Raw genomic sequence first — 20,702 nt, forward strand, 5'->3', positions numbered from 1 at the left:
CCAAAGGGTCAGGGCGGAGAGTACAGGAAGTGGTCCTGAGCTTCCCAAACCAGTTCTGTTTAATATATAAAGCATTTTATCCCAACCACTACATTTTTTCCTCTGTTTGCCTATACTTTCCCGAAAGGTATATACACTGAAAATTACTCCCATAATTTCTCAGGGAAAAGTGTAAAGAAAAATGTTTTAAATATATAATCAAAAATACATATAGGGAACAAGTCAAAAGTTAGGGAAATAATGAATCCCTTCCAGCCACCTCATTTTCTCTTCTTTTCCTAAAACTTATGCTCCAAGTAATTCCCACATGGCAGGAAGATCAGAGTCTATTGATTTTGTAATTAGTAAAGATGAAAGGGCTCCTTTTTCAAAGTTTTAGGTTAGGTGCCAGCTGGTGACTTGCCGTGTTTGAAAACACTGTAAATTAGGCAGCCCTCACCTGGGTGACTGAACATATCTCACAGAAGTAAAGTTCAAAGAGTAAGATGATTTAACATCTCCTGTAGGATTAAAGGTCAAGGAATTAGATCATGAATGATTTGTACTTTTTAATGGTGAAGGACCTTCCCCTTTCTATCCCATGCACACAGGTCCTAGGCAGAGAAAGTAAAAGTCCCAAGGGCTGGTACACTTGTCATCTATTCTCCACCTTCTTTATTTTCACAGAGCATTTGCCCAAAGGTACACACAGAGATGCTGCTCCACAAGGGTGTGCTGATGGGGGGATGGAGAAAACAAACTATCAGGCCTTTCACATGCTGTCATCCACAGTCAAGGAAGGAACTGGCTGGGAAACCCCTAACTCAGCACCCCATAGACAGGAAGCCAGACTATGCAGAATAGGCAGACAAGCAGCCCAAGGTCCTGCTAAGAAAGCCATCACCGTAGCTGCTTCCCACCAGATGCCCAGCAGTGTGGCCACCAGAGGGGTCAGGGAGGAGATACAGAAAGAGTAAGGACTCATTTCCTTTCCTGACTCCTTCATGTGCGGTGTGCCCACAGCCCCCTAAAGCTGCCGTGGGTGTGTTATGGTTCCTCCACGCTGCTCCCTTCCTTCCTTTGCCCACCACAGTCTTTACCGAAGACACCAACATCTGATTGGAATGTGCTAGTGTCAGCCTTGTTAATAGAACTTTCATTTCCACATTCTCATATAAGAAAAAACACACCCACAAACAGGATCTACAGTATGGCAAAGATAATTCAGCATGAACTGAAAAATTACGTTTTTCCAGTCTGCCCTTTCCTTGTTCAACTCCAAAATTTTATATGATAGTAAAATTAGTGAAATTGGCATTTTGAACTGCAGGCCCAGCATAAGCTGTCAGTGGTCCTGGAGGTAGTAACTACCTCCACGGTTGGAGATAATATTTTTTGCTGTATGCAGGATTTAGCCACTTCACCAAAAATTACTTCCTGCCTCCTCTGGGGCCAGGCTTCTTGTAGCGAACACGGTGCTGGCTACCAGCTCCTGAAGTGGAACTTTTTGGGGCAGAATCTTCAGGAACCCAAGGCACTCAAAAGAAGTTACACTGAACTGTAAGAATAAGACCCAACTGACAAAAGCAAGTCCAGGAGCGTGCAATGTTACAGCCTTCCCCTTTCTGACATGGGAAAACTCACTTCTCCTAAGTTCTCCAGGCGAACCTCTGAGTGCTTTTCCTGCACAATCTAATCTTGTTTTCCTCTGTGCATGAGACCCTGGTTCTGGACCATGGATTCTGGCAATTCTGAGTATATAACTCGCCCAAGAAGTTGGATGCTGTTCTCACCTGAGTGTCACTATGATGGCTGATGGTTGGGCACATGCTGTGATGAAGGTGACTATGAAAAGAAAAACTAAGAATGGGATGAGGGTGTTACAGGCGCGTTTGCACTTCCCAGACACAGCATAGCCGTTCTCGTTGAGATAGGTTTTGACAATAACCACGCGGAGCTGGCTGCGCTGTCCCACCGTGGGTGGAGTGATCACTTGCCGGCTCTGGACACAGGTGCATTCGGTGTAATTCCTTATCTAAGTGACAGATTAGAGAGACCAGTCATTTGTGTGCCATTCAAAAAAAAATTCAGCACACGAATAGTAAGACAAAGTTTAGTTCCAATGCACTCCGATAACTCCAGTATTTTCTAAAAATGCAAACGATTTACTTAGAAATATCTTCCTCATTGTTAACAATAAGTACAAAAAAGTGCATCCAACAATACCCAAATCTGCTGGTGAAAACTGTTTAAACCTGAACTTTTCCAAGGAGCTTTCACCACTCCACTTTAGAACATTCATATTTTGTGCGCTCGTTTTCGGTCCTAATTAAATGCGGCTTTCATTGCTCTTTAACTCCTGGGCCTGCAATAGGAGAAGCCCGCAAAAACAGGAACCGAGCCTGATTTCCATCTGTGCTCACCAGGGTGCCTTGCACAACCCTGAATGCAGAGTAGGACCTAATGTAAATGCAGATCGTTCATGACGGCTTCCACTCCAATAACAGTGCACATAGATAGTATTGGTTGTTGCATTTGAAACCCGCTAATTCAAGGGACGAAAAAAGTGTTTCAATGAAACAGCCAATTAAGCTTTTGCCATTTATGTTGCTTTTACTGAATGGACTTCAGCGGACCTCACTGCCACTGTGGCCTCTCAGTCGCTTAGAGAGGCAGTTGGAGCAAACACGAAGTCAGGACTCTGTGTGGCTGTCTGAGCTTCAGGGACTGCTGGCGTCTTTGTGAGAATGAGGGCTGTGCACCAGGGCACGGGCTCACTCCCAGGAAGGGGCTTGGCCACCAGAGAAACACACTTCAGTGTCTCTTTCAACTGATCACACACTGGAACGCACCAATTATATAATGGGGAGCCAGCCACAGGAATTCTCAAGTTTCTCACTTTTGTTTAAAACTCAGAAGTCAAGTATGACATTCCAGAAACATGCAGTTAACGAGATAATGCCTTATTACCAGCGTCCTACAATCCGTTTTTATACAAAGAATGAAACCAGGCTCAATAAGGAACTGAGTAGAATATGAAAAACTTTCCCCACAGTATTAAAGCCTATTTATAATTCACAGGGAAAGGAATTCTCAAAATAGCCTATTCTTGAACTGACAGAAATATCTTTACTCTGAAAGCTAAAAAATAAAAAAGTCAGAACCAAAAATCTAGAAAAATGGCCACTGCCCCTCTTCACTGACTCTCAGCAGGGGAGGGGAGGTACACTCCTAATCTCTTCAGTCAGCACCCGTGTGGTCCTCTTGACCTTCAGATCCATCACAAGGGTCCTGTCGGAGGAGCAAACCAGAGGCCCAGCACTCAGCCTTATCAAGTTTCCCTGAGTTGGCAACAAATGCAAAGTAGGAGAGTGCTGATGTTGAAGCGAAGTGCTCCACCCAAACACTCCAATCATCCCTGAGGGAAAAAAATGGCATCGCATACTTGTCTTTCCTCTGGTTTTGTGTCAGGGGTATTTTGTAGGTTATTTGAAGTTTCTTGAAAAGGGAGTCTGAGGTCACGTGTTTCCTCTGAATTCTAACACACCCTTGTCACAGGATGCTGGATTAACAACAGTGCAGGAACTGGTGAAATACACTCACCCCAGTGCTAAGATTGCCACTGTTAACACAGCCAGCCAGACACGGATTGAAGTACGTGATTCCATCTGATCCGCAGACTGGCTCGTACTCGTGGGTCCGACAACCACAGTTAACATTACAGCTTCCAGTCAGGTTCCTGTGAGGCATGGTGAGCGAGGGTCTAAGAGCGAAAAGAAGCAGATGGCAGATCGTGAGTGACACTTACTAAAATAAACCTAATAAGGAAGTTCTTGACATCAAGTCATTTATCCATGTTAGAGAAGACATTCCCAGTAAGTCAAAGCTATGGTTCTGTGAAGTAGCTGCTCTTGATAATTATTTTTATAACTTTGAAATAAAACAAAACTTAAAGGAAAATGTTACAATCTTCTGGTACCACATATTCAGTAGTTTTGTAGCAAATTGTCTGTCCTGCCTCAATTCTACCCTCCGTGGTGCTATGGCCCCATCTCAATCGCTGGGCCCCACCGTTCTCACTGCAGACACCTGGTTCTAGGTCTTAACAAACCTGGGCTTCAAGTCCTTTATCTGTAAAATGGAGGACATAATTTTGGGGGCCAAATCAGTAACGTCATTATGAGGACACAAACATGGAATCCATCAATCACAGTTGTCAACATGGTTCCTTTGGCCAATGACTTTAATTGCTCTAGAATAAATTATCAAAGAAAGCTGTGGGACTCTAGACAATCATTATTAGTGAGGCCTGGTTCCTCGCTTGGGACTACTACTTACATTGACTCTGAGTGAATGTGAGCATATTGTTTGGAAGGCTAACTTGTCAGGGAGACTTTCACTTTTGGGAAGGTGCGCAGTCCCTTCACACGAGGGTAAGTGCAGCGCACTGCTGCCCTTCCTTGCACACTGTCTGCCCCCGTGCTGGGTTCACTTCGGGCTGAGGAGAGGCTGCGTCGTGTTCCTCACATTGAAACACGTGCACGATTATTTTAATCCAGTCTGTTTTCTGCAGTGTGAGTGATGATCAAACAAGATTTTACATAGAGTTCTAACTTCTATTTTATTTCTTGCTAACATTGCATGATGAACATTTTCTATTGACTATGTTAACATGAGGTTATGGAATTGTAAATTTGGTCCCTAGCTTAATTAATACTTATAGGTGTTTTTGAAATAAAAAGTTTAAACACATATTACATCGTTTTATAGATTTCAGGTCTGTTTGTGTAGCTCTTGGATACAAAATTTAAAACTCATTAGACAGAATTTTGCTTATATTTCATACCTCCTTGATATTCCTAAAATGAAATACAACAAACTTTGTGTCTCCAAAACAGCCAAAAAATAGATGAAATCATGTACTTAGAGCTAGAAACAAAATCTAAGCCTATCAATAGAAGTAGCTAGAATAGCCCCAGCCGGTTTGGCATCGTCCCACAAACCGAGTGCCAGTTCTAATCCTGGTAGCGGCACATGCACAGGTTGTGAGTTCAGTCCTGGGTTGAGGCATGTACAGAAGGCAACCAATTGATGTGTGTGTCTCTCTCATTGATGTTTCTCTCCCTCTGTATTTTCCTCCCTTCCCCTCTCTCCAAAATAAAAAATAAAATAAAATTATAAGTTAATATAAAATTAATAAAATTTTATAAATTAATAAACTTTATAAATTAATAAAAGTTAATATAAAGTTAATAAAATTAAAAGTTAGTGATAATATAATAAATGAAAGATTTTGAATGGTGCCATAAGATTTAAATATTGGAGAAAAAGACTTCAGTAGGTTAAGCTGTCCGTGAGACACAGATGAAGAGATGAATGGTTTAATTAGAGAATTTAGGAGTGACCTGGACAGAAATGTTAGTCATCCAGAGGGCTGGTAGCAGCTTACCACCTAAGAGACCGAGTAGCAGGAAGGCAAGCCCAGGAGTGGTGACAAGGGGAATGGAATGCACCTGTGTGAAGCTGAAGCACGGTCTGAATTACCAGACTATCCCTATTTAATTCCTCTAGTCCCTCTAGTACTTTGGAGCACTGAAACTATACTGAGAGAAATAACTTCAGGGGAAAATCCCAACCTCTTAGATTTTGGAGCTGGGAGGGACTGGGTAGATCACTCCGTCCCATAGTTACCAGTCACTGCTGAACACAGACACCTGAGAAAATGCTCCCTCATCATTTATAGCTCAAGAAAGTATCCCCAGGAAAGTTCTGGCCCACTGCCTCCAGTCACAGAATCAGAAGGTGATATAATAGATTTTAGTTTAAGTTCAAAGACTTGACATGATAAATGAGAGGTAATAAAGCTAGAATTACTAAATGATTTATTAAGACAGTAGTGGTGAAAAATTCTGTACGCAGACATCAGACTTAACCCCATTTTTAAAAACTATTTGAAGAAAAGGTAAAATGAAGAGCAATAACTCACATTATGAAAAGTGTTTATATTAAGTATTACGTAAGCTGCAGTTTTCACAGTAAATCCTGGCTCTTCGGCTGCAGGATGATTAGGATGCACCTGTGTAACATACAGTTCGGCAAACACCAAGGGAAAGAAAAATATATTTCCTAATTCAAACTGCAGGGAAATTGGGGGTGTTGGGAATGTAATTGTTTCAGCTGGTAAGGGCCAGGATATTAGCTACAGCTCCTGAGATTTTTTTGTAGGGAAAGAATCATCAGATTCTCAAATCTGAAGTTTATTTTTTTCTTTTGTTTTACTGTGGTTGGAACACTTAATGTGAGGTCTATTCTCTTAACAGATTTTAAGAGAATACAATGCATTTTGTTGACAGTAGATATAATGTCATACAGCAGAGCTCTACAGCTCATTCATCTTGTTTCAGTGAAACTTTATGCTGATTGACCGGTAACTCCACATTTCCCTCTCCCCCACCCCGCCCCTGGCAACCAGCATTCCACTCTTCCATTCTGTGAATTTAACTATTTTAGACCTCATATAGGTGGAATCTTGCAGTATTTGTCTTTCTGTGATTTATTTCACTTGGACTTGTTTGTAGCTTATATCACTTAGCATAGTGTCCTCAAGTTTTGTCCACATTGTCACATATTTTGGTTTCCTTCTTTGTGAGTCTGAATACTATTGCGCTGTATGTATACATCACATTTTCTTTATCCATTCATCCACTGATGGACACTTATGTTGTTCCACATGTTGGCTATCAAATCTGAATTTTCTAAGGGAACCACTAATAACACATCAGGTTCATCCTACGAAAAAACTGTGGCTCCATTTTGGCTCAAGAGGAAAAGTTCATCCTTCTAAAACTTCCCAAATCTACCCAGGCACCTAGATGCTTCGGGAAGACTCAATGCTAATCCAAAGATGGGTCAGTCATTAAGTCCTTTAATGTGAGAAAATTCACCATGCTGGTCAATTACCAATTAAAATTCCTGGTAAACCTGGAACTCCTCATACAAACTTTAATAAGTGGAGTTTGCTTATATTTGGTGTCTTCTTCTTCATGTTTTCTTTTTCCTTCAGAATAGTTTAATAGTCAAAGGTATTCTATTAGTAATCAGAGAAACCTGGGTTCAAATCATACCTCTACCGTTTCCTAGTTGTGTGACTCTGCGAAAGTTATTTGATCCCTCTGAGCTTCTTTCTCCTCGTATTTAAGATGAGAAAAAAAATTGTTTATTGTCTGTAGAATTTTATTCTAGTTTATCCTCTCTATAAGAGACCAGAACTATTATTAACCCATATTAATGATAAGGAAATGGAGGCACAGAGGTTAAGAAATTTGCCAAGTACCTTATTCAATCCTCACAGCCATTTGACAAGATAGATATTATCACTACCACACCTTAAAGATGTAGAAACCAAGCACAGAAAAGTTAATTTGCTCAACTCACACAGCTAGTGTGTGGCAAGGCCAAGGTGAAAATCTCAACTGGCTGCCTTGAGAGCTGCAGAGCACAAGCAGTCCATGTGCAGGGCACTTAGCCTTACGCCTGGAACTCAGCTGTACCAAAATATTAGGAAACAGGGCACTACTGAAGGAAACAGATACATTCTCTATCACTCTTTTAGTAAGAAAGTGGTGTGAGCACTTAGGTGTGTGCCTGTGTGAAATACAAATTTAAAATAGCACCACTGTGGTATTCAGAAAGAACACAACCTCTGAAATAGATATTCTGGGTTGGATTTGGTTCCACTCCTTATTAATTGATGACTTTGAGCAAATCATTTCACTGCTAAGCCTCAGTTTCTTTATCTGAAACATGTGGATAATAATCCTGACAGTAGAGTGAGGTTGTAAGCATTAGGTAAAAAAGACATTTATTAAGTGCCAGACATCATACCAGAAAACATATGCCTGACGAAGGCCCCTCTCTTCACTGCCACTCCCTTTATCTCTCTCTTTATTGGCTGCAAAGCAGAAGAAAATCCCACATGTGAGTCTCAAAATTATGCAGAACGAGACAGTCTGTACTAGGCAGGCCAACCTCGTACTGATGGGCAGGCTGTGCCCCCCAAAGGGGCACTCAGCCAGGGGGCCATGGAGAGGCTGAAACATAACTCACACCCTGATTGGAGAACGGGTCCCATTATTATTCACACAAAGGTAACCACTCCTGAAAAAAAAGTGGCACACCTTTGTGACTGAACCATCCAAGAGTGTTTATGCTAATTCAGTTTTAGACTATCTTTTAGAAGAATTCGGGGAGCGAGAAGAATTCCCCAAGGACACCACTGTGTTTTAGCTTTGCTGCCATAAACATCACTGAGGTCAGCCTGCAAACACTAGAGTGACCAGATCCGGGCAGCAGCTTCCAGCCCTCCTAACCAAGTTTTTCCCTGCTAAGCACAATGAAATGACAAGAATTATATCAGAACTCATGAATTTAGATTATTCAGGTTTATTTACATCAAGTTCTTACTAGTTTCAGCATCATTATGGGTAACATCCCTGGGCAGAGGGAGATGCCAGAACATTCATTCATCTTTCAGAGAAGAAAAAAAAGTGGTTCTGCATGGTCTGGAAGAGAGGGGAGTAGAGACCAAAAAAAAAATAGCTTTTTTTCAGCTTATACTAAGTGCTAACCACCATGCTAGGAAATAGCAGAACCCTTCCTTTGTATAATCCTCAAAATCAAAGCTGCAAACATGTGTTTACAATATTTAAATGCTTTGTACTAGAAGTTGAGGATGAGGAAAGGAGAAATAGGCTTTTTATTTTCTACCCTCTGTGGTATTTTAATTTTCCAACCATATGTGGAAGTCATGCTTTTAACCGGGAATGATTCACATTATCACTGATTTTACACATGAAGAAAGCACCATGTGTCCACATTAGGAAATTTTTTGCAAGGTCACAATTAGAAAATGAAGGCACTGGTACTTGCCTTTGAAAATCACACAATTTATAAAGAACAAACTGACAGTAACCAGAGAGGAGGGGGAGAGGGATAATGGGGGATAATAGAGGAAGGTCCATCAAGGAACACGTATAAAGGACCCACGGACAAAGCCAAAGGGGGTAGGTTTGACGATGGGAGGTAGGGGTGGGTGGGGCAGGGGGCCGAGGTGGATTGAAAATGGAAACAACTGTACTTGAACAATAAAAACTAAAAATAAAAAAGGAAAAAAAAATAAAATAACACAATTTAACAAAGAAGTTTGAGGGAAATGGGGAGGGAAATTCAAGGAGTTTATTCTTAGGCCCTCAGTTTATCCCAAAATGCAGAATAGTAGGTTGTCCAATAAGAAAAACAAGACTAAAATTTTATTAACCAATGTCACCCCAACAAATTTAATTTAAAAAAAGAAAACTAAGAGTAGGGTAAGATAAAAAAAACTTGAAGAAAGGGTTTTTTTAAAAAATGGAAGCACCATCACGGGGCATAGGAAAGGAAGCCGGCTAGAGCTGAGGAAACGGGTTGCTCAGCAGAGATGGAGGCCTGCTAAGATTGGAACTCATAAATCTGTAATGGAGCCAGTCAGCACCGTTACATAACTTTTGCCCAGTCGTGCTGGGGAGTCCAGAAATCAATTGATGCAGGACTGGCAAGTGGTATGTGGTGTTAAGCAAGGGCTTGAAAAAGCTTGAGGCAACTTGCAGTTTAAAAGCAAGTAGCACCTCCAGTCAGTCTGCTTTCCATTCTTTCTGAGGATGCGCTTAAAATAAAAGTAAGAATAAAAGAAATAAACTGTCAGAGCACAATGGAAAGAGTGACACCAAACTTCATGAAAAGAGCCAGTGGACAGGCAGAGGTTCATGTGAAACGAGCAGAAGCCACCGTGGAGAGGAGCCAGCCAGCCTGAAGGAACCTCCACGAGGCCCCAAGCTCCCGCCTGGAGCAGATGGAACAAGGGCCAGAGGGAATGTGTAGCTGAACACGACAGAGCCCACTGCAGATCTGAGGAAGAAAAGCACCCAGCGTGCTTCAGTTTTCCTCCGCTCACCCATCCCATCCCCAACTGAGAACCCAGAAAGTCACCAAGAAGCTCTTCTCTAAGGAAGGTGAAAAAAATGTAACTAAGCTTCTATTTTAGATGTGAACAACTCAGAATAAAACTTTTTTGGTCTTCTTTTGAGGGAGGGGGAAACATAACCTCAGATATGCTAGGCTGAGTGTTGTCAAGCTGTAAAGCCCAAAATAAACAGAAAAATTGACTCTTAAAATCAAAGGATAAAATATAAGGCATAGAAATAAAGTTTTTTTAAAAGAAAAGCTAATTATATACACAGAGATCTGCAAAGATGTTACTCTTTAAAACAACATGAGGATGCTTTCAAAAGGAAACACTCAGAATAAAACAAAAGTCTTCAAAATAAATTTACATAAAAATAGAAAACAATGTTTGGAAAAAAATCTCATAGCTAAAGACATCAGAAATATGCAAGAAAAAAATTAAACACACAGGCAAACAGCCCATACACGATGACATCTGATTTGCAGGAGTCTTGGAGAGCACAGAAAAAAATCAAGAGGAGAGATGGAATAAAGCTACAGTAGAAGAAATTTCTGTGAGGTTAAAGCAATACACATTAAATTAAGAAAGTTCAGAGAGTACCTGGTACAAGGCACGAACAAGGCCCTACGCTGAGCCACTGACTTAACTATTCATTCGTTCATGAAGCAAACATTGTTTTGGGGGCACAGCTATTATGGAAAGAGTTATAACACCTGTTCCTGAGAAGCTCTACTTTGGAGGCAGGAGATAAGAGCAAACCAAATCATTCTAAAAGATGAGTTCTGATAGAGGTTAGTGCTATGAGGACACTAAACAGTAGCACAGTGGTGAAGAATGGGGGGAGAGTGGGTTTCCAGGGATCAAGCAGTGAGGAGACACCTTGCTGAGACAGTGACATTGGAAGTGACATTGAGGGCAAAGCATTTCTGAACCAGGCCTCACACCTGGTGCATGCATCACACACAACATCTGGTGAAAAAGAACTCTCGGGACAAATGGCCACATTCTGTCACCTAAATAAGCTCTGATTGGCAGTTTCTTTCTTGTTTTCTCTAATATTCTAGATTGGCTAAGTGAAATTAAAAGTTTTGTTATTCCAATTTCAAGTGAAGCATTTTATAACATAAAACTCCACTGAGAGTCAAAAGGAAACGGGGCCTTCGTTGGTACCAAGTACCAAAAACTAGCCACTCAATTTCTGTCCAGTGAGCAAATCCTAACAAACCCCCAGAAACTCAAGCAATAAACGTTAAGGTTTTCATAGCTCTCAAAGAAGAGTTTTCTGCCTTCTTTTGGCAAGGCTGTAGGAAAATCAGTGCTCATATCCATTGCTGATGATGGTAACAAATCGGTACAGCACTGGGAAGGCAATTTGGCTATTTTTACTGCAACCCCAATTCAGGACATTTATTCTACAAATGCACAGCACACAGGAGAAGTGGTATATGCAAGAGGCTGTTTACTGAAGCATTATTTTAATAATTAAAGTTTAGAAATAACCCCACTGACCATCAAATGGCAATCAGTTAAATTGGAAAATAAAATTAAATGGAATGTAATCATTGTAGTGACTAAAGGCACGGGCTCTGTAAATTGCCTGGAGTTAAATATAGGGTCAAATCCTGAGTTATATGCAACACAGACACTCTGGGTCACAAAATCCTTCTGTTAAATCTTTAGGGATTTTGTCAACTGCTTATTCAGGACAGTGGTTATTAAAAATTAAATTATATAAAACTACAATTAAATAAATGTTATTGAGAACAAAGATAAATACTCAAATCACCACCTGCTAATTTTTTACTACACTTTACTATGGTCTGTGCTCCGGACCAGGCTCTGTAAGCCTATCACACCTGTGTGATAAAAATATTATATGATGTTTTGTGACCGGCATCTCCTCCTAACTCAGCATCTTCATGCTGGTAGCTTGCAATCAGCCATGGTGGGAATAGTTACACCTCTGAAATTGGCAAATGCTACAGATTGGGATTTTGTTTTGTTTTCTTTTGTTTTGGTTTGGTTTTGTGAGAGAGACATCTGTTACACATTTATCAGCACATCACACACATACATGCGCATGTGTTTTGCTGTCTGTAAAATCAGGAGAATAGCACCTACCTGGTCAGGTTGTGTAAGGATTAATAAGTCATTCTATGTAAAGCACTTAGGAGAAATGTTTGTCATGCAGTAGTGTCCATACAAAGCTTAGCTATGCTTCAAAACATTACAAGATCTCCAAGAAGTATCTTAACATTTAAAAGACAAGGTTGGCAAAGGGTCTATAGAATGCTATATTTTGGGTACAAAGCAGGGAAAATTGAAAATACATATTCATAGTTATCTAAAGAAGCCTTGAAAGGGTACACAAGGAATTGAAGTCATCACCTGGTATGTGTTTGGGTGGAGAAATGGGATGGAGGATTTGCGTAAGGGCCAGACTCTTGACTATCCACTGCATTTGCAGTTCTGTTTCAAGCATTTCCTTTTTGTCTACTGTAATTGAAATGCTATGGGAGATACCGTGTGAGGGTCAAAGGGACAGAGTCATGGCCTCTGCCCTTGGCGCGTGCACGCTCCACTTGGAAAGAGGAAACGCACAGAGACCGGCTTCAGGGGGAGGCGCAGGCCTGCCCCCGGACACTGACACTTAATTCGTGATCACGATGACAAGGAATGGCACTTCCGAGATACTTACCCTGTTGTGTAAGGGATGTTTATGCCTCCTAGATTAATACTTTCACATCCAACAATGAACAGGGTTGAAAAACACAGTAAAGACACACCACTGCAGATCATTGCTAGTTTTGCAGATTCTCTTGCACCAAGTTTCAATTTTTTTATAATGTAGCCTCCCAGGACAATACCAACACCGGCACTGGGGACAATAATAACACCTGGAGAGAAGGAAAGGACAGGATTGATTTATTTTATTAATGTATGACTTAATGAATTTATTAAGTAATGTATACTACTATTTGTTTTTCAGTGACTCTGTTTCTGCTTACTAGTATTAAGGTAAAGAATAAAAATACTGTAATCAAAATTGGCAGTTATGAAAATAGCCCATGAGGATGAGCATAGGGAATATAGTCAATAATATCGTACTATGTATGGTGTCAGGTGGGTACTAGACTTATTGAGGTGATCACTTCATAAGTTATTTAAGTGTCTAACCACTGTGTTGTACACCTGAAACTAATATAACATTGTATGTCAACTGTAATTGAAAAAAATTTTAATTATTTAAAAAAAATTATTTTAAACATACTGTAATTAGTACATCTTTGATGTGTGATTTTATAGTGTACTGCTTTTTACAAAACAATAAAATAAATACAAGCAACCCAAGAGAAAAGGAAGAAAATCTTGAATGGGCCCTTCACTAAAGAGGGAATTCAGCTAACCAACAAACACACGATGGTGTTCAGCTTCATTAGTAAGAGGGAGATACAAATTCAAACCACAGGGAAAAACTACTCCACACCAATCATGTTGGTAAACATTTAAAAGTCTGACAGTACCACAAGTGGGCAAAGATACGGAGCAATGGGCCCCCTCTGGTGGGACGTGAACTGTGACACCTACTTCGGCATTATCTGGCCCAGCTGAAGCCATGGACACCCTGTGACAGGCAGTTCCACTCCTGAGTCTATACCCTGAAGAAACCAAAGCACGTGGCAGCCAAAAGAGGTACACAAGATATGTGAAGAAATGTAATAGCCCAAAACTGGAAATGAACCAAATATCCATTAGTAGATAAATAACATGTAGCAAACTTATATAATGGAATGCCACATTACAGCAATAAAAGTCAGAAACCTAATTACACATAACTACGTATGTGGATGAATCATGCAAACACAATGCTGAATGAAAGAAGCAAAACACAACAGAACACATGTGTGAGTGCATTTGTGTAAAGTTCAAGAACAGGAAACATGAAATGATACTGTTTAGAAATGCACATACTGGTAATACGACTATGAAGAAAATCCAGGAAGTAATTGCCATAAAAGCCAAGATAGTGGGGGGATGGGTGGGATTGGAAAGGGCAGGGGGGACTCTTGGAGAACTGAAAGTACTCCATTCCACGACCTGGGTAAGAGGTGCACATGTGTTCACTTCATAATTATCCCTTATCTCTAAACTCTGTTTAATGTACCTCTCAGTGCATTGTATTTTACAATAAAATATTTTTAAATAGTCACGGTGCCTGCCTCAAGAACCTTACAATCTAAAAGAGAACCAAACAGAAAAATTCAGAACACAAAAAAGGAAATTATACAAAGGACAGGAAGAACATAGGAAAGGAAGCATCTGAGTCTTCCCTGGGAAAAATCAGGGAGGGCTTCCCAGAAGTGGCCATATTTGAGCTGACATTTGACAAATGAGACAGAATCCGTCCAAGGCACCAGCACAGAGACAACATCCTACACAAAGGAAACATGTGCAGAGGCATGAGCTAGAACTGCAGATTCAGAGCAGTTGGGAATGTGGAATGCCAGCTGCCAGGAAGTGGTGGGACATGGGGAGGAGAGGTAAGGAAGAGCGAGACCATCAGAGATCACGAACAGGAGGTCAGGCTGCACCTCTGGGCAACGAGACCCCACCGAGGAATCCTGAGCTGGGGTCTGCCAGGCTGGGAGTTGTGTGATACGAAGATCATGTCTGGCCCTGAGGTGGAAGGCGGCTTAGATGGAGTCAAAGCCAGAGTCAGAGACGTGGTCAGGAGGGAAGCTACAAAGGTCCAGGAGAGCCATGGTCAGGCTTTACACCGATGGCATGATAAATAAATTAGCAAAGGAGGACAAGGGCAGAGAAAGGGCTACTGCACAGCAACCCAGGCAACAGTCAGCTAGAGTGCCTCACACTGCTGCACCTGTGTCTCGAGCGGAGGAAAAGCTGGGCTGGGACATTTATAAACTGGAGCAGAATTCATGGCGCAGGCAGGATGTTCCAACAAGACTGAACAAAGAAAAGTGAAGGGCCCAAGCCAGAGTCCGGGAGAGTGCCAGTGCTAATGGGGATCATAAAAAGATGAGCCCAGAGAGGAAACTGAATATGAGCAGTCACAGAGGGGAGAGGAAATCTAGGGCAGCTAAATGTGCTAAGGGGGAGAAGCCTGGGCTTCGGATTCAGAAAGACTGCAATTCAAATCTGCACTCTGACTCTCATAGCCATGCAATCACATATAAGCATACGCTTCCCCAATGCTCTAAGCCAGATGTCTTTACGTTATCATGGAGGTGTCTACCTTTCATGTTAAAATGAAGATTACTGACACCATCTGTAGCCACAGTACGCTGTGTATTGCACACAATGTAAATTGTAGTCATTACCGTTACAATTGTGCCATAGAAACCAAGGAGAGAGTTTCAAGGAGAAGATGAAGAGTGTCACGTGCCTCGGAGAAGTCTAGGAGGATAAAGATTGAAATGAAACGATGACCATCACTGGAGATCTTGGCAAGAACAATTTTCAGAGCATCATGAAGACAAAAACTAGGTCTCAGTGAGTGAGTAGTCAGTCAAACAGATTTGGAAATTGGAATCTGCACAGGCTTTCCAGAGTTTTGGCTGCAAGAAGGAGGAGGGCTATGGGTCTCCAGTTAGAGTTGGGGCTTTCAGAGTCTTGTCTGTTTGCTAGGATATGGAGAAGCTGAAGCATATTTACATAGAGTACTGGAAAAACTAGACTAAAAAGGAGTGGGTAGTAGAATGTAGAGGGAAAAGTTTACTTAATATCAATGCAAGTCAGCACAGATGATCAGATTGGCCCTGGATGGGGACAGATCCCCTCCTCTGCTCTTGGAATAGGATCGGGGAGGGGGAAGGAGAGAGAATTCACTGTGTGGGCAGTAGTTTTGCTGTTTCCTTATTTTCCTGTTATTTTGGAAACATACTGTAATACATGTTATAGCAGCACATTTGAAAGGCATAGGAAGACACAAAAACCCACTGCTTACATAGTTCACTCATTTTTTTCTGTCTTTTTCCTTCAAGAATTGATAACATCCTGCCAATTTGTATTTTTATAGCTTTAGGGCTTTTTTTTTTCAGGTATAATCAAAAACAAAAGTAACTCTTAGAGGAAAGGGATACTGAGACTTAAATATGGCCAAGGCTCGTGATAATCTTTGCAGGAGAGTGAGGACAGCAGACATAGGAGTGTGTCATGGGCTTGGCACGTGGGGAGTACTGCGGGTCCAGATAACACAAGGCCCCAGAGGCCCGCAGCTGCGTCAGTGTGCACGGTCGCAGGGCTTGCTTGAGCGTGCTCAACAACCCACTTAACGTGGTGGAGAACAAGGCCTGGATTTATCGAACGTCTGAGCTCTGCCTGGCAACCAGTGTTCATCTTGTAATCCTCACTTCAGTCCTGACTTTATAAAATCAATAACAGCCCTTGTACAGATGAGGACATTGACCGCTCAGAGAAGTGACTTGACCAAAAGCGCACACAAGGGAGGGAGACTGAATAAAAACTGAGGTCTCTGATTCCCAGCTCTGCCCACATCACCACAGCAGCCTCAGAGACCCACTGGCCCCTGGAATCTTCTAGGTAAATTGACCAGGGCTCTGTCTGGGCTTACAGGAGCTGGTTAATAAAGTATCTGCCTCATTAAGGAAGGTACCATGCTGATAACATGATTAAGTAGGTAGAACTTTACATTTAGAATGAAAATGGTACATCAATAAAATTCCTGTTTCAGTTGAGCAATCCATGGAGGGACAAATACTCTACAGACCCCTAGGACAACAACAAAGCAAATCCCCATGCTCATAGCTGAGTCATAACTTAAAAGCAGTATGATTTATTTGATTAAACATCCTAATTAGTACTCAGCTCTTAAAAATAGGGCATTTGTCATCAGTAAATATGAGGTTACATCAAACAGAGTAAACACCTATTAAAATGTTCACTTAATGCCTCTCAGCATCTAAATCCTACCACACCATCAACACAGAAAGGTTCTGAGTATTTACTCATGTCAATCCATACATCCCTCAAATCTCCTGCTGGAGTAAGAGACTCAAATGTTTAATTGTTGGAGTTGATGGCCTATGGGATGAGTAGGGGACATTTTGGGCTGGGGAGCAGGGTACGACAGTAGAGCCTTCTCACTGCCCCCTGACTCTGGAAAACCAGCTTTGCTAGTTTGGAGTTAGCTTATGGAGAACATGGAGTGGCTGGGAGTCAGTTTCTCCACCCACCACCATGCCGCCATCTAGGCCTTCCAACTCCCACACTCCCTTGCGAAGAAATAATTATGTAAGATGGGCTCTCCAGGCAGAAACTGCCTTACTCAAATTCACCCCACTGACGCGTGCTCTCCTTCCCTTGCCTCTGGCCCTAGAGGGCCCGCTCCTCTACTGCCTCTGCTCCTCTGAGCCCCTGCATCTGATCCACCTCCTTTCCTGCTCCAGCGTGATAGCCCCAGCTGTCCCAGAATTTTTGCTCCTCATGCCTTCTTGTGGCCTAGACATGGGGGGCGGGCATCTCTGGAGGGGCATGTCCAAGGACATCTGATCAGCTGGTGTCCAGGGACACCTCTGGTGTAAATATGAGGGGAAGCAGATGGGGACCAAGCTTAGAATGATGGGAACATGTGGGCAAAGCCCCTGGCCTACCTAAAATACAACTGGTGGAGGAAAGAAGCCAACACAATGGGAAGTGTCTAAGAGACAAACCCAGGTAAGAGTATGGGCAGTGTAGACAGATGCCCTGAGTTGGAAACTCAGCTCTGCCACCTACAAGCTGCATGTTTCCGATCACTCCCAGGCCTTGCATTTTCTTATCTGTAAAATACGGGTAAGAATTGTATATTGCTCATACGGTTATTAGGATTAGACAAGTTAAGACATATGAAGTGCTTAAAACAGTGAGTAATCATCATCATCATCATCAGTTTGAACATCAGCAGATCTGCCTAATATTAATGAGTTCAACAGTTGCACAAAGACTATATTGGAATTATAATTAGGCAAATTTCTATATGCTATGTAATCTACAGAACTGAATTTAAGCTACAATTAGTGGTCTAACATAAACCTCTATGTTCTTTAATATGTATATCTTTGAATGATATTTAGCTTAGGAGTGTTGAACACATAAACCTGTCTGTTATTTAGCTACTTGCCGTGTGTATATATCTGAATCTAAAGAGCTTATTTCTGCATTAATTCTCAAAAAGCCTTCTTTCCAGTTAGAAATCTTTTATCTTCTTATTTATCAAAGCAAATTGATATGTCAATCGTCTTAACTCTGTTCTTGCTCTTACATCATACACTACTATAGCACTCAATTTTGAAGTTATTACTTGGGGTCACAATATTGCTTGCCCTTATAAAGTGTGGCTACATGGAGTTGAGAGGTCTTTAAGAAAAATGATATTCAGTGAATTACCAAATATTAAAGCTAACAGAGAAACTTTCCTCTCCACACCAATATACAGACATTACCTACCTCCAAAGATGTGTAAAATATACCTGAGCTTAAAACATGATTTGCAGCACAAGAAACCTTGGACCAAAGGAGAGGTGAAGAAAATTAGGTGACTCGCTATTAAGAGTGTTCCATGGAGAAAAGTGAGGACAAAGGAAGGGAAAAAACAACAAAACAAAAAAACAAGACTTTTAAGTTCAGGACTTCAACTGAGCTGTAGCTGTTGCTCTTATTAAGAAAGACAACAGTGCGCCTTCATGGCACCCAGTATGACCCTTGCGGGGAGGTCTGCCACCGTTACCATGTTTACTTCTCCGTCTTTCCTGCCAGCCAGAAGGTTCCAGTGCCCAGCAGGGATGTTACCTTTACTCTTCACACCTTCTGAGCACTTACCAGGATGTGGTGCATGTATGGCTGAATGTATGGATTTTGTTATTTATAATTTACTACATAAAAGTCTTCAAATGACACTAATTTCCATTTTCACTTATTTCTTGAAGTAGACTACCCCTCATTTTACATACAGGAAATGTAAGATATAACTTGGGGTGAAAACATGCTAAAATCAGTTTAAAACTGGCAGGCTGTAAATAGCTACATTGATGCCTAAAAAATCTCACTGTTATCAAAATTCTAACTTGAACATTATTAGCAGAAGTTTAACTGCCAGCCTCCTAAAGGTGGCAAAGTGTGTGACGTCTGTAGTCCTCTGACATGTCTTCTCCGCTGTGATGTCACACTGACGCAGAATGTCCTGCGGTGAGTTACGTGCACACGAACACATTCCCAGAACCTTAGATGTCCTCGTAGTCTTGCCTCTAAATCCACCCACCCTTTCTGTGTGTGCCACACCAAAGTTGAAAGCAGATGGCTTGCGAACATAAGACTATGAGTCAATAAGAAACATCACTCTGAGCTGCCATCTACGACTTTCAGGTTCTGCTGTCTCCTTTCGGGAAGGTAGGGTCCTGAGAGGGAAGGGGAAAGGGTGATGAGCACCTGGAAAAGAAGGCGCTTACAATCCATCCTCATTCTTATTCCTATTTATTCATATTCTTCTCCCTCTTTCCCTCTTTCCCTACATCTCTCTTTCTCCAGACACACACACACACACACACACACACACACACACACTGATGTCAAGGAGATGCCAGGTAGTGTGATACTGATTCTGCATATAATATCTCATTTAATTCTCAGGCACGTAAGGACTTTGAGTTGCTCTGAAATCAGAATGTGTCCTACAATCAACAGTATCTCAGCTCTGTGTCACAATCTACTTAGAAGCATCATAATTCAAAATCACGGTGCATCTCACTACGAATGATGTCTTAGACTGGGAGGAACGTAGTATTCTTTCCACATCGCAGATGAGAAAACTGAATGAGTAGCAGGCTGGGGCAACAAATTTAGGCTTATTTCACTTTTTCAAAGACTAGGCTTCTAAGCTTATGATTCAAAATCAGTGATTTCCTATCATCAGGGTACATTATTTTACTCTGTTAAGTTTCCACTTTCCCTTGAAAACATTTTCTTATAGGAAGTAAATATCAATTACTGTCAGCAGGAAATAAGAAAAAGACTTAAAAATTCAAACCTTGAAGCAAGAAAATTTTAAATGGTCTGGAAATAGACAGCTAGTGAGTATACATTTTCACTAACAATACATAAACCCACGAAGTATCACAAAAGCACAACATAGCTTTTTCTGGTTCATGTATACCAACAACTACCCTTGTGAAAAAAATCTCAGAAATTCCTTCACAAACAATGAACAAGTGGTATCATTAGAACTAACAGATGATAACTCCTTAGTAATGCAGTGGCTGTTTTAAGACAGAGAACAGACTATTTCTTGAAGTCCATATTATTGCACAACATAACACTAGATCAAACTGCAAAGGAAGAATAGCAAAGTATAGAACAATCGGCTGGATTAGAAGAGGCAGCTTGTGTGTGTTGAACTAAATAGCATATTCCTTAATCAAAGCTCCCAGGACCTGAAGAGAAGGCTGTGGGCCCAGGGGAAGAATTTACAGGGAGGTCCTTTAGGAATCCTCTGCAGGCAGATGAATTGGCTGGCTAGCTAGCCTCACACCAGACTGCTGCGGACAGCCCATCTCAAATCGGATCCTCTCCACTTTCAGAGAGAAGACAAAGAGCCAGAAGAGGACCTCTCCGGCCACAGCTTCCTCTGTTATTAAGTACCCCACAAGAGCCACAGTGTGGCTCAGATGGGACCACCTGCAGCTAACAATAGAGAATGCTGTGAAAT

At 41.4% G+C, this 20,702-nt stretch overlaps 1 protein-coding gene across 2 annotated transcripts in view; it reads right to left on the reverse strand.

Moving 5' to 3' along the window:
• SLCO5A1 (solute carrier organic anion transporter family member 5A1) overlaps window positions 1–20,702 on the reverse strand; it is a 120,579-nt gene that overhangs the window by 8,838 nt on the left and 91,039 nt on the right. For both annotated transcript variants that reach the window (XM_028533856.2, XM_036031202.1), the window contains 3 exons: window positions 12,678–12,876; window positions 3,583–3,742; window positions 1,773–2,014 (listed from right to left, as the gene is read on the reverse strand). In XM_028533856.2, coding sequence (XP_028389657.1) covers window positions 1,773–2,014; window positions 3,583–3,742; window positions 12,678–12,876 — 601 coding nt within the window. The remainder of the gene's footprint in view (window positions 1–1,772; window positions 2,015–3,582; window positions 3,743–12,677; window positions 12,877–20,702) is intronic.

The sequence above is a fragment of the Phyllostomus discolor genome, chromosome 7, assembly GCF_004126475.2.
Source record: "Phyllostomus discolor isolate MPI-MPIP mPhyDis1 chromosome 7, mPhyDis1.pri.v3, whole genome shotgun sequence".
Taxonomy (NCBI): domain Eukaryota; kingdom Metazoa; phylum Chordata; class Mammalia; order Chiroptera; family Phyllostomidae; genus Phyllostomus; species Phyllostomus discolor.